This window comes from Primulina tabacum, chromosome 9 (assembly GCF_025594145.1).
Source record: "Primulina tabacum isolate GXHZ01 chromosome 9, ASM2559414v2, whole genome shotgun sequence".
Classification (NCBI taxonomy): domain Eukaryota; kingdom Viridiplantae; phylum Streptophyta; class Magnoliopsida; order Lamiales; family Gesneriaceae; genus Primulina; species Primulina tabacum.
The window spans coordinates 38,476,401-38,488,208 of NC_134558.1; the positions used below are offsets into that span (position 1 = coordinate 38,476,401).

The following is an 11,808-nucleotide window of genomic DNA, read 5'->3' on the forward strand; positions in this document are numbered from 1 at the left end:
AAACATATGTTAATTTTTATTTACGGGGACAATTCGTCCTTTTCGGGTGATTTCGGGCAAATCACCGTGATTAACACTTAGATAATTGTCAGTTTGGTTGCTCAAACCGAATAACAAACAACTCCATGGTCTTGGTCTGCAAATTTATTATTTTTTAATTTACATATACTTTTCATAAAATAACATGAGAAAAAAACTATGATATCATCCACACAAAAAACATGAGCGATATTTTCAAGAAAAAATAAAGAACGCTTTTAATATTAAGCATTTCGTCAATCAAACGGAGAAAAAGGTATTCAACTAGTAATTTATGTTAAAACATATTGCCAAAGGGAGACACCTTAAACCAAAAAATTATCACTTCCTTAATTAAAAAATAGAAAAAAAAAAATACTAATAAATTATTTTTCTAACAAATATTATCAGCATCATTTAAAAAACATGTCGATGATTTGTAGCTCATCTGGTACTTAAATCTGAATGAAGATATTTTGTTTAGATATCCAATTTTAATAATATCTAGTAGGGCTCTTCTGCCCATATTTACGATAATAAGTAATATTTTTTAATGAGTGATTCAGTTAGGAGATCCGTCTATAATAACATATTTCACTTTAGTTCATCGATAATGATAAAAAAGATTGTACAAACAAGCATCGGTGTGCAGAGTAACTAGTTGTTATTGAAAATTGTAATATTATTAAATATATTAGGAAATAAATATTTTCTTAAAACATATTTATTTCAACGAATATATATAAAGCATTGTTGACCACTTCAACTTGAAAAACTTTTTGATTTGATAAATCGAACCCGCAGCAAAATGAATCTAAAATCCCCCGATAAAGTGGTGAATAAATATGTTATTTTTGATTTGATGAATCGAACCCGCAGCAAAATGAACCTAAAATCTTTTTGTTATTTTTTGATCCGTCTAATGATTCATAAGATCGTGTCATAAAATTCTTTGTGAATAATATCCCGAACAAATAAAAAATTTATTTTAGTTAATAATTTGTAAATGGTAATAAACTGCATTTATAATTATAAGTCATGAGTTAGGCAGCTTATTTAAAACCTGAGGGGAGAAGCCTAAAGCCTATAAATTTCCCTCCATATAACCGACCTCAACCATCTCAATCTCTGCCACCCGCCATTATTACAACATAGTTTTCTTCGAAGCAACCGTTACCCACCTTCATGCAATCCCTTCAAACCACCGTCCTCCGCCCCCCTCCGCCCGATCCCCTCCGCCAACCATATTCCTCCACCCTCTTACCTGCTAACAATGCCAAGCCCCGGGCTCCGAGGAGCCGTCCCTTCACTATATTCGCCTTCGCCTCCACAGTTTCGGCTCCAAAGAGGGAGACAGACCCCAAGAAGCGTGTAGTCATAACTGGTATGGGTCTTGTCTCCGTATTTGGGAATGATGTGGACGCGTACTACGACAAGCTGCTCGCGGGTGAGAGTGGTATCTCTACCATTGACAGCTTCGATGCATCGAAACTTCCTACACGCTTCGGGGGTCAGATTCGTGGATTCGAAGCTGAGGGGTATATTGATGGAAAGAATGATCGGAGGCTTGACAATAGCCTGAGGTACTGCATTGTTGCTGGAAAGAAGGCTCTAGAAGCTTCGGATCTCGGGGGCGAGAGACTCAACAAGGTATGTTGGATTTTTTTAGCTGAATTGAGTATGGACAGAGGCTTTATGATTGGTATTACAGGAAACTTGAGTTAGCATTTGGTTTTGTTATGCCTTTTGAGGCTGGTTAATTATGAGTCTGGATTGTGTTTCACTAATGAGTAGCTCGTTTTTTTATGGATTATTGATTTCTGAAGATCTTGATATTTTGTAATTGAATTTTGCGATGTATTGAATCCAGCCTGCTATTTCTGAACCGTGTTAGGTAGTTTTAATGCTATTTCTGAACCGTGTTAGGTGGTTTTAATGACCATTGCCTAATGCGCCATTTCTTTGATCGAACCATGGATGTTCTATGCAATAAGTATAAGTTTCTGTTTTCATATTCGGGGTACGTCGTGTTCATCACTATGATACGCTTTACGACTTATACTCCCACTTTATCTTGTTGTATTATTTTGGACTTTTTTTTTTGGTACTAAACATCTGGATCGTCTTCTTTCTCATTCAACAATATAAATTCTTTAACTAATGTATTATCTGATTCTGATATCTTGAGTTTGTTTGAAAACTACTTTGATATCCTTTTATTGTGACAAGTTCAGTTGTTTGCAAGATTGCTCCTTTTCTTCAACTTGGTATCTTATGTAGGAGCAGCAGTTTGATATGTCTGCTTTTCGTATTGATGCAGATTGACAAAATTCGGGCTGGTGTATTGGTTGGAACTGGAATGGGTGGTATTACAGCTTTTACGGATGCTGCTGATGCTCTAAAATATAAAGGTTACAAGAAGATAAGTCCTTTTTTTATACCTTATATCTTAACAAACATGGGGTCTGCAATGCTGGCTATTGATCTTGGCTTGATGGGGCCAAATTATTCAATTTCTGCTGCTTGTGCGACGTCAAATTATTGCTTCTATGCGGCTGCTAATCACATCCGTCGAGGTGAAGCTGATTTGTTGATTGCTGGTGGAACTGAAGCTCCCATGATTTCAACTGGATTAGGAGGCTTTGTTGCTTGCAGATCTTTGTCTCAGAGAAATGATGACCCAAAAACTGCTTCAAGGCCATGGGACAAAGATCGAGATGGCTTTGTTATGAGCGAAGGAGCTGGTGTCCTGGTAACTCTACCCTACCGTAATTATTGATTGTGGTCCTTAATAATGAATAATTTGAAGTTTTTTTTTTTTTGCAATTCTTCTTAAACAGGTAATGGAAAGTTTGGAACATGCAATGAAACGAGATGCGCCAATTATTGCTGAGTACTTAGGAGGTGCAGTAAATTGTGATGCTCATCATATGACAGATCCCAGATCTGATGGATTGGGGGTTTCTTCATGTATTCTGAATGCTCTTGAAGATGCTGGTGTGTCAACTGAAGAGGTATCGATTTATTCCTTCATTATGTGTAGTAGTTTCTCCCAGATTTCTAACCTTCTTTGTTATCTTTATGATCTCATAAAATTTAAAAAATTGAAGTGGAAGATCAAAGCTTTGGTGTATTTGTGCGGAAACCATGAAATATCCCATATTTTTTCTCTCTAAAATATGCTGTATCATATCTATATATCTATGTCATACTTCTTTTGTAAACTTGATTTATATTAATGTCGAGGTTAGACTGTAACTTAGCAGGTTTTAACTGTTCTAATAATTTCCAGGTTAACTACATTAATGCCCATGCTACGTCCACCATAATTGGTGATCTGGCCGAGATAAACGCCGTCGGAAAAGTATTCAAGAATGCTTCAGAGATCAAAATGAATGCAACAAAGGTTACTTTCTCCGTCATCCCTACCTCTCTTACTCGCGTACAAAGTCTTTAAAGATGTATTCCAACCTTTTGCTTATGAGCAATTTTTAATTACGCGTTTGCCCGCACCTGATTATTACAAAAGTGAGGTTATATACACAATCCAGTAGCTTAAAGAACATTTATAGATAGTTGATTTTAAAATAAAATTGCTGAGTCAGGGCACTAATGTACTGAGCCGAGGGAAATATTAGCAAAGTTTTCAGGCTCGAGCTTGAGTTAGAATCACAATTGAGCTGGATTCAAATTCCAAAGCAGAAAATAACAAGTTTGAGCAGTTATTCTAGCTTAGCTCGAGCCTTATCGAACTTGAACATCAAGACAATCCTATGGCAATGGTGAGAATTCAACATCTGGCACAAGAATAGGAGATTAAAGAATAAAGAAAACACTAACAATAAGCGATATGTATTAACATAAAACTAAGAAGGATATCAGACGGATGATTTACGGTTCATTATCAATGTCCCACTTTATATCTTGTTCCAGTCTATGATCGGGCACTGTCTTGGTGCTGCTGGTGGTTTGGAAGCCATTGCAACAATTAAAGCCATTACAACTGGCTGGCTCCACCCTTCCATTAATCAATTTGTAAGTTCAAGTGAATTTTTATGCCGAATTTTTTTTTATTTCAGTGTAATCTTTGCATTTCCCCCCCTTTAATGTTTCTTCACACAAAGAAGCTCTTTCGTGACAGTCCTTTTCTGTATTTCAATTGCCTGGTGACAAGTCCCATCCTCTCCATATTCAAACTCACGAACTTCGTTTTCATGACTAATTCAGAATCCTGAGCCTTCCATGGTGTTCGACTCTGTTGCAAAGCAAAAAGCAGCAGCATGAAGTCAACGTCGGTATGGTGCTTCGCATTATAGCGAATACCATTATAAACTGCCATCTTTCGTTTCGTTGCTGATCCTAGTTAATCTAACTGGTTTATATTTGCAGCCATTTCGAATTCGTTTGGATTTGGTGGTCATAACTCTGTTGTGGCATTCACTGCATTCAGGCCTTGATCAAAACCTTTTGTTCATACAAGAGCATCCGAGTGGCCGCGACCATAATCTCTTTTCTAGTTGCTCTGACCACCATTCGAGCAACTCGAATTCGGTGGGTATAATAAATAATACGAGTTTCCATCTCTCTTAGTTTAAAGAATCTTCTGCATTTCTTGGATGAAGATTTTATTAAAATCTTCAGTTGGTTTAGGCCATTCCACGTAGAAGTTTCCTTTCGGTAATGACAGCATACATATATATTCTCTATATATCAGAATTAATTAAATCAAATATCTATCTATAAATAAATAATAACTCTTATCTATCAGTCAAAGTGGCTTCTAGTTTGTTTGTCTATCAGAGTTTGATGGGTTCTGTAATGAATTCTTTCGTGTTTATGATTGTGCATAAATTATTACATAACTATTAAAACTCAACTTATTGTTCGAAGAAAATTCATATAAATGAAAACATAAATGTTATATGCATAATGATAGTTATAAATTGAGTTATAAAGTGTATTCGAAATTACAAAATTATCCAATGTGTGTGAACATTTTGAAGGAGTTTTCCAAATAAAAAATAAAATGATTTTGTCATTTCAGATATAATTTGTAATCTGGTGTGTAACTCGATTTGTACATGTAGCATGATTCGAATGAAATAAGCTCTCAAAGGATAACAGTCTAAGGGAGTGGTAGGGAGAGTTTTATTATTTTTATTTTTTGTAGAAATGCACAAGTATGTAAAAAAATAAATCTGGAAATTTAAATTATAAAAAAAAATGATTTTTGAAATATACAATATTTGTAGTAAAATATGATTATGAATTTTATGAATTTCATTCGAATTTCTTAAAAACTCATATACATATATAAATACAATTGTTGATAGTATGAGTACTAAAATTTAGATAATTTGAAAAACTTTTTCGAAAATATATTTAAGATAATTTTATTATTTAAAATGTACTTTATAAATACATGTAAAACATTTTCTACATGTAGCATGACCCAAATGAAATAGGCTCTCAAAGCCCAAAGGATAATAATTTAAGCATCACTCAAATTCTATAAGCAGTAGTTAAAAAACAGAAGAAAATAATATTATTGTGTGCGTATACACTCCATTGCTAGTAACCAGGCCCAACCCAAATATTGAATGTAAGGTGTAGCCCAAACAACATCCGGCCCGTCCAAACATCTTCTCTCCCGCCAAGCACAGAGTTCTCCCCATCGTTTCCCGCCAAAATAAGTCATCCCTAGAAGTTGAAGAACTCTCACACAGTAGCCCAAAGAAAAAAGACACACTTGCAATGGATTTGAGCGAGGATGTCAGGACTGCTCACAAGAGAACTTTTCTCAAATTCTTCGAACAAACTGTAAGTCTTACCATTTTCGTCGCGTTAGGTTCTGCAATAAATTTTCTCAAAACGTGATTTTTATATTTTGATGTGTTTCATTTTCAGGAATACAACGTTGAGCTAAAAAAAGGGCTCGAATTAATGTTTACTCAGAACCGCCGCCGCTGCATCGTCAACCTTTCCCATTTCTACCATCACAGGGAAGGCACCGATTTGGCTCGCAGGTAACATTTTTTTGGCGGGGAATTTACAGTTTAGAAGTTTCCACTAAATTCTTCTGCCTCTTACTACGGATGTTATCCGACAAGCATTTACACAAGAGCAACAATCATCTGGTTTCGTCGCAAATCGCAATTACGCAACTTGAACCATTCTAACCTGTTCAGCTTAAAATAAAGCCATGGTCTAGTTGAGCATAAAGCTAAATGAACGGAAACATAATTATCATATTGTCTAAGAGTTTCTTTTACACACTCCTAGGAAGTATTTTTCTCACGATTTCATTTTCATCGATAAACGGATTTCATACTTTACTATGTTGAATAGCTTTAGACTTCAGCTTTCGCTTTTTGCAGCCACAATTCGTTCAATTCTACTGATAAAAATATTCAAAAGACTTCGAGTTTAAATGATGAAAATAAATTTTTGTGTTTATTACTGGTAATCGATGACGGTTTAAAATTCTTGTTGAATTTTGGATCACCTTTTGTTTATGTGACACTTTATTTTATTTTGTAGGCTCTTGCAAACTCCCAGTGAGTATATGCAGCCTCTCTGTGATGCAGTGACGGATGTTGCACGGAGCATGAATCAAAAGTATCTGAAGGAAGGAGAGCAAACTCTAGTTGGGCTTGAGGGTCCTTTCGTTTCCCGGAGGGTGACACCAAGAGAGCTCATGTCACGGTTTATTGGCTCAATGGTCTGCGTTGAAGGCATTGTCACTAAATGTAGTTTCTTTTCCAACTCAAGCTTTTCTGCTTGACATTATGTAACATTTGAAAAATGTCTTCATATGTTATCCCTGTGTATAGGTTCTCTTGTTAGGCCAAAGGTTGTCAAGAGTGTCCATTTCTGCCCTGTCACGGAGAAATTTATGGTTCGTGAATACAGAGACATTACGTCTAATATAGGTTTGCCAACCGGTTCAGTCTATCCTACTAGAGTAAGATTTTTTTTTGCAGTTTCATTGTTTTCTTCTTATTTGTGTGTATCTGTGAAAGGGAACTCTAAAAATTGATATTTTTCAGGATGACAATGGAAACTTGTTGGTGACTGAGTTTGGGTTATGTACTTATAAGGACCACCAGACGTTATCCATGCAAGAAGTACCAGAAAACTCAGCTCCTGGACAGCTTCCTCGGACTGTGGATGTCATTGTTGAAGATGACCTGGTGGATTCATGTAAACCCGGAGACCGTGTGGCAATAGTTGGGATCTACAAAGCCCTTCCTGGGAAAAGCCAGGGTAGTGTAAATGGAGTCTTCAGGTTGTCATCTGCGTAGAAACGATTAGACATCTGATTTATCTTTATTATCAAATTTGTTTTTTGGTAAAAGCTTGATTGTCCATTATGTAGGACTGTTCTCATAGCCAACAATGTCTCTCTTCTCAACAATATGTCCCACAATTTACAGTATTCAAGTGACGACATGAAAAATATTAGAAAGATATCCGAAAGAGGCGATGCATTTGACCTAATTGCGAATTCTCTGGCACCTTCCATATACGGTCACTCGTGGATAAAGAAAGCTGTGATTCTATTGATGCTGGGAGGAAACGAAAAAAATTTGAAAAATGGAACCCATTTGCGGGGGTAAGCCACATTGATTCTCCTAACTTTAGCTAGAACAAGGTCTACATTGCTTTAATTTTTGTTCAAGCTGTCTCTGGTTTATATTCCAACTTCCTAACCTGGAAGTTATATAATTTCCAATTATAAGATGCTTCATGATGCTCACCGCTCTGACTTTTTAGTGACATAAATATGATGATGGTTGGTGATCCTTCTGTTGCCAAGTCTCAATTATTGAGAGCAATCATGAATATTGCTCCTCTAGCCATATCAACCACTGGCCGGGGGTCTTCTGGTGTTGGATTGACAGCGGCAGTTACTTCCGATCAAGAGACAGGTAATTATCCTCTTGATGTTATTGAAGATAGATTTAGGCAATTGCTTAGAATCCTGGATTCTTTAACCTAGGGGAACGGAGACTCGAAGCTGGCGCAATGGTTCTTGCTGATCGAGGCATTGTTTGTATTGATGAGTTCGACAAAATGAATGACCAAGATCGTGTTGCTATACATGAGGTGATGGAACAGCAGACTGTAACAATTGCAAAAGCTGGTATTCATGCGTCATTGAATGCTCGCTGCAGCGTTGTAGCAGCTGCAAATCCTATATATGGAACTGTAAGTTTCTTGAAGCATTGACAATGCTACTTGCCTCTTCTTTTTCTCTCAAAGGATTTTACCCTTCTACTTCATTAATGCTTTATAATGATAAACACAGTATGATCGATCTTTAACCCCAACAAAGAATATTGGATTGCCGGACTCCCTGCTTTCTCGTTTTGATTTATTGTTCATCGTTTTGGATCAAATGAATCCTGCCATTGACCGTGAGATTTCACAACATGTGTTGCGTATGCATCGGTATCGATCAGTGGGAGATGGAGGTATGTGGACATTCTATTAAATTGTGGATGGTTAATCCTCAAATGAAAAACAAGGGATTGTGAGCTTATCTAATGACTGCATATAGATATATCAAAATCAGCCATTTTATATTTCAGGCAGCACAGCCTTACATGATAATGCCCAGCGTGACAGAGAAGATGAAACAGAGGCTGGCTCATCTGTTTTTGTTAAATACAACAGAATGCTGCACGGGCAAAAATCTGATAAAGGCCGCAAACGTGACACTCTCACTATCAATTTTCTGAGGAAGTTCATTCATTATGCGAAAAATAGGATTCAACCTGAGCTCACTGATGAGGTGACTATTGTCTGCAATCTGATATAGACATCATGAGTGTATACTTGTACTGATGATTTCTTCTAATCTTAAAATTAAAATTTCTATTTTGTCCTTCCCTTTGGTATGTTCGTACTTAGGTGCAGTCATTTTTATACTCTTATTCTATTAAGGCTTCATATAAGTATTTGCATGCAACTTCACTGATTTTTCTGATAAATCATTTTCTCCAGGCATCTGACCACATTGCGACTACATATGCTGAATTCAGAAGTGCAAGCTCAACCACAAAGGTGGATTAGTTATTCATCTGATAGCACTAAAATTATAATTATTGTCTCTGTCGGTGATTATTTTTAAAATAGCTCACAAATATTCTTTAGACCGGAGGGACACTTCCAATCACTGCTAGAACCTTGGAAACAATAATACGATTATCGACTGCTCATGCCAAACTGAAGCTGCGGAGACAGGTACTGTTCTTTATGTTCATTTTTCTTTAATGTACAAGAGTAGAATTGCCCTGTGTCAACTTTCTGATAATGAAAATTTTATTTTAATCAATTGAAGGAATACATATTTTCATTTTGGTCAATTGAAGGAATAGACATTTCTCATTTGAAATATGAATAGTAGAAAGATATATTTCTATAGTTTATTGAAAACTATGCTTCATTCCATTTTCGTTTGGATAGCATCAAACAGTTATAAAAAAATGTACTTCAACAGGTTCTGAAGTTTGACGTCGAGGCAGCTCTTCAAGTTCTTAACTTTGCTATATATCATCAAGAGCTGAGTGAAATGGAAGAGCGTGAGCAAAGAGAAATGGCAAGAGAACAAAGAGCTGACGTGGACACTGGTGATAATGATGCTCCTGGTGGTAGCAGAAATATGACTGCAAATGGCAGATCTACTGTAAACAGAGGGTAAGTGTACTGAAACTATTGCCTAAAATTTGCAGCGTCTTTATGTGCTTACATTATCCATCCAATTGGTTCTTCCGTAGTAATTGTTACGTAGTTAACTTGATGTAATCTTGTTGATATACCTTCTGTTCTGTGTTTTGGTAAGTGAAACGGAAGCCATGGAAGTGGATGGACCTCCAGCTGGTGAAGACAACATTTCATCAGAGAGGTGGGTGTCTCGTAAACCTTCATCTATCTGAAAAATATTATTTCCCGCTTTCTGATTTATGTTTATTTAATTATTGTTTGTTTAAATCCTGTGTAGACTAGAAGCGTTCAGTTCTGCACTAGGGAAGTACCGGCATGCACAGCATATAGAACAAATGCCAATAGCTGATATAGAAGGTGTTGTTAACAGTGGGGCAGCTAAACCTTACTCGGCATCAGAAATTATGTCCCTTTTGAAGGTAAGGTTTGAACACCATTTATATCAATCATCTGCAGAAGTTTTGGCTTATTAGAGAAGTTAACAGCAGAAAAGTTTGACTCTGCAGATAATGGAAGAGAAAGGCATCTTGATGATACGGAAGGACATGAATCTCGTTTACTTCGTGTGAAACAGTGCAACTGAAGATTTGATATTAACAGACCATCTTTTCATCATATTTTCCAATCTGTGTCAATTATTTTTGCTGTATTATGTATAATTTTCCAGGATGTTTTGATAGAACCTGTTTGTTCCCTAGCTATAGATAGCCGTTAAAATTTATAGCCGTTAAAATTTGGACATTATGATTTATGCGTTTCATTCTGCATGAAATTTGCTGACTGCTGTAGTATTGTATCGTCGTCGTCGCAGAAATATAATGAGCTTGGGTTATCAAATTTCAGGGATTCATGCTTTGTCAAATTGACAAGGAATGAGCGGGAACGTTTATACACGGGTAAACAATGATGGTTCTCTACTTCTCTTTGGTTTGCATGCAATACATTAAGCATTCGAGTTGCATTTGTTAGCGGACCGTAGTAACTACCTAATCGTAATTGTTAGTTGACCTGCATTATAGTGTGAAATTTGTAGAGCTTCAAATTTGTGATTCCATGTATGTATATGCTTAAAAATCAAATTTACCACGAAATTTTCTTAATACAACTTTAACTACGAAAATAAATTTAGCTCATTTATATTTTGAATAAAGGTTTAGGCAATATATGTTAACACGCAGCATGCAATTTTTTAAAATATCAAAATTTTTAATGATGAAGTCGAGTTTGAGAAGCCTTGTAGGCGGTTAGGATTACATGTTGTCCTGTTGATACATCATTTTTTAAAAGAAGTTAATTAAAAATATTCGACTTTTCATTTTAATCTATCTATAATTTTTTAAAAATTATATATTGATCAAGCATACCTTCTCTTTTTCTCCTAATAAAATAACGTAAACCTTTATTCAAAATATCAATAAGCTAAATTTATTTTCGTAGTTAAAGTTGAAGTTAGAAATTTTTTGGCTGTAAATTAGATTTTTAAGTGTCTAAATGGAATCACATCAAAATTTGAAGTTCTCTAAATTCAAAATGATTGATGTTCTCTAAATTCAAAATGAGATTTTAAATGCGGTAAAAGTATATATTAATTTATTTCTTTAACGATATTAGAAAATTTATCATAATTTTTTTAAACTAAAAAATGCGATCTTTATAAAATGAAAAATAATAATACCGTATTCGAAGTAATGGAAAGAGTTTAGCACGAAATCAATAAGAGAAGATAATTTTAACTTATTAGTTTTTCACAAAGGATCAAGTTTCAAAGTTACCGCTGACTAATTAACATCCTCGTCTGGATATCGAGAGGATTTGAAACCTTTCTTCATCGATGGGTCATCCGGAAAGTGTTTCAGATGGTAGAAAAAAGCTGAAGAAAAATAAAGGTTTAACTAAGAATTTTAGGGTTTACCCTTAACAAGGGAGCCCTTCCAGAAATTCTCGAAGGCCAGAGACGAGCCCAGGCCTAAGAGGGGGTTTGGAAATAGTTTTCAACCAGCAATAGACGCGCCTCGGTTAGAACCTCACTAGCTGCGTCATTGCCCCAAGCACAACGATAAC

The 11,808-nt window shown here is 35.8% G+C and overlaps 1 protein-coding gene, 1 non-coding gene and 1 pseudogene across 2 annotated transcripts; 2 read left to right on the forward strand and 1 right to left on the reverse strand.

Moving 5' to 3' along the window:
* The first annotated feature begins 1,122 nt into the window (after positions 1-1,122).
* On the forward strand, positions 1,123-4,790 carry LOC142556719 (3-oxoacyl-[acyl-carrier-protein] synthase I, chloroplastic-like; annotated as a pseudogene).
* Positions 4,791-5,681: 891 nt separating this feature from the next.
* Positions 5,682-10,568, forward strand: LOC142555951 (DNA replication licensing factor MCM3 homolog 2). The gene is made up of 16 exons (XM_075667125.1): positions 5,682-5,838; positions 5,926-6,044; positions 6,559-6,767; positions 6,852-6,982; positions 7,068-7,306; positions 7,397-7,633; positions 7,795-7,949; positions 8,021-8,229; positions 8,330-8,495; positions 8,613-8,815; positions 9,028-9,087; positions 9,178-9,267; positions 9,524-9,720; positions 9,866-9,928; positions 10,025-10,166; positions 10,254-10,568. The coding sequence occupies exons 1-16, from the start codon at positions 5,773-5,775 to the stop codon at positions 10,314-10,316; spliced, it is 2,349 nt and encodes a 782-aa protein (XP_075523240.1). The 5' UTR covers positions 5,682-5,772; the 3' UTR covers positions 10,317-10,568.
* Positions 10,569-11,663: 1,095 nt separating this feature from the next.
* Positions 11,664-11,805, reverse strand: LOC142504712 (U4 spliceosomal RNA). Its single transcript, XR_012804334.1, has one exon. It is a non-coding gene; the product is annotated as a U4 spliceosomal RNA (small nuclear RNA).
* Between the last annotated feature and the right edge of the window lie 3 nt (positions 11,806-11,808).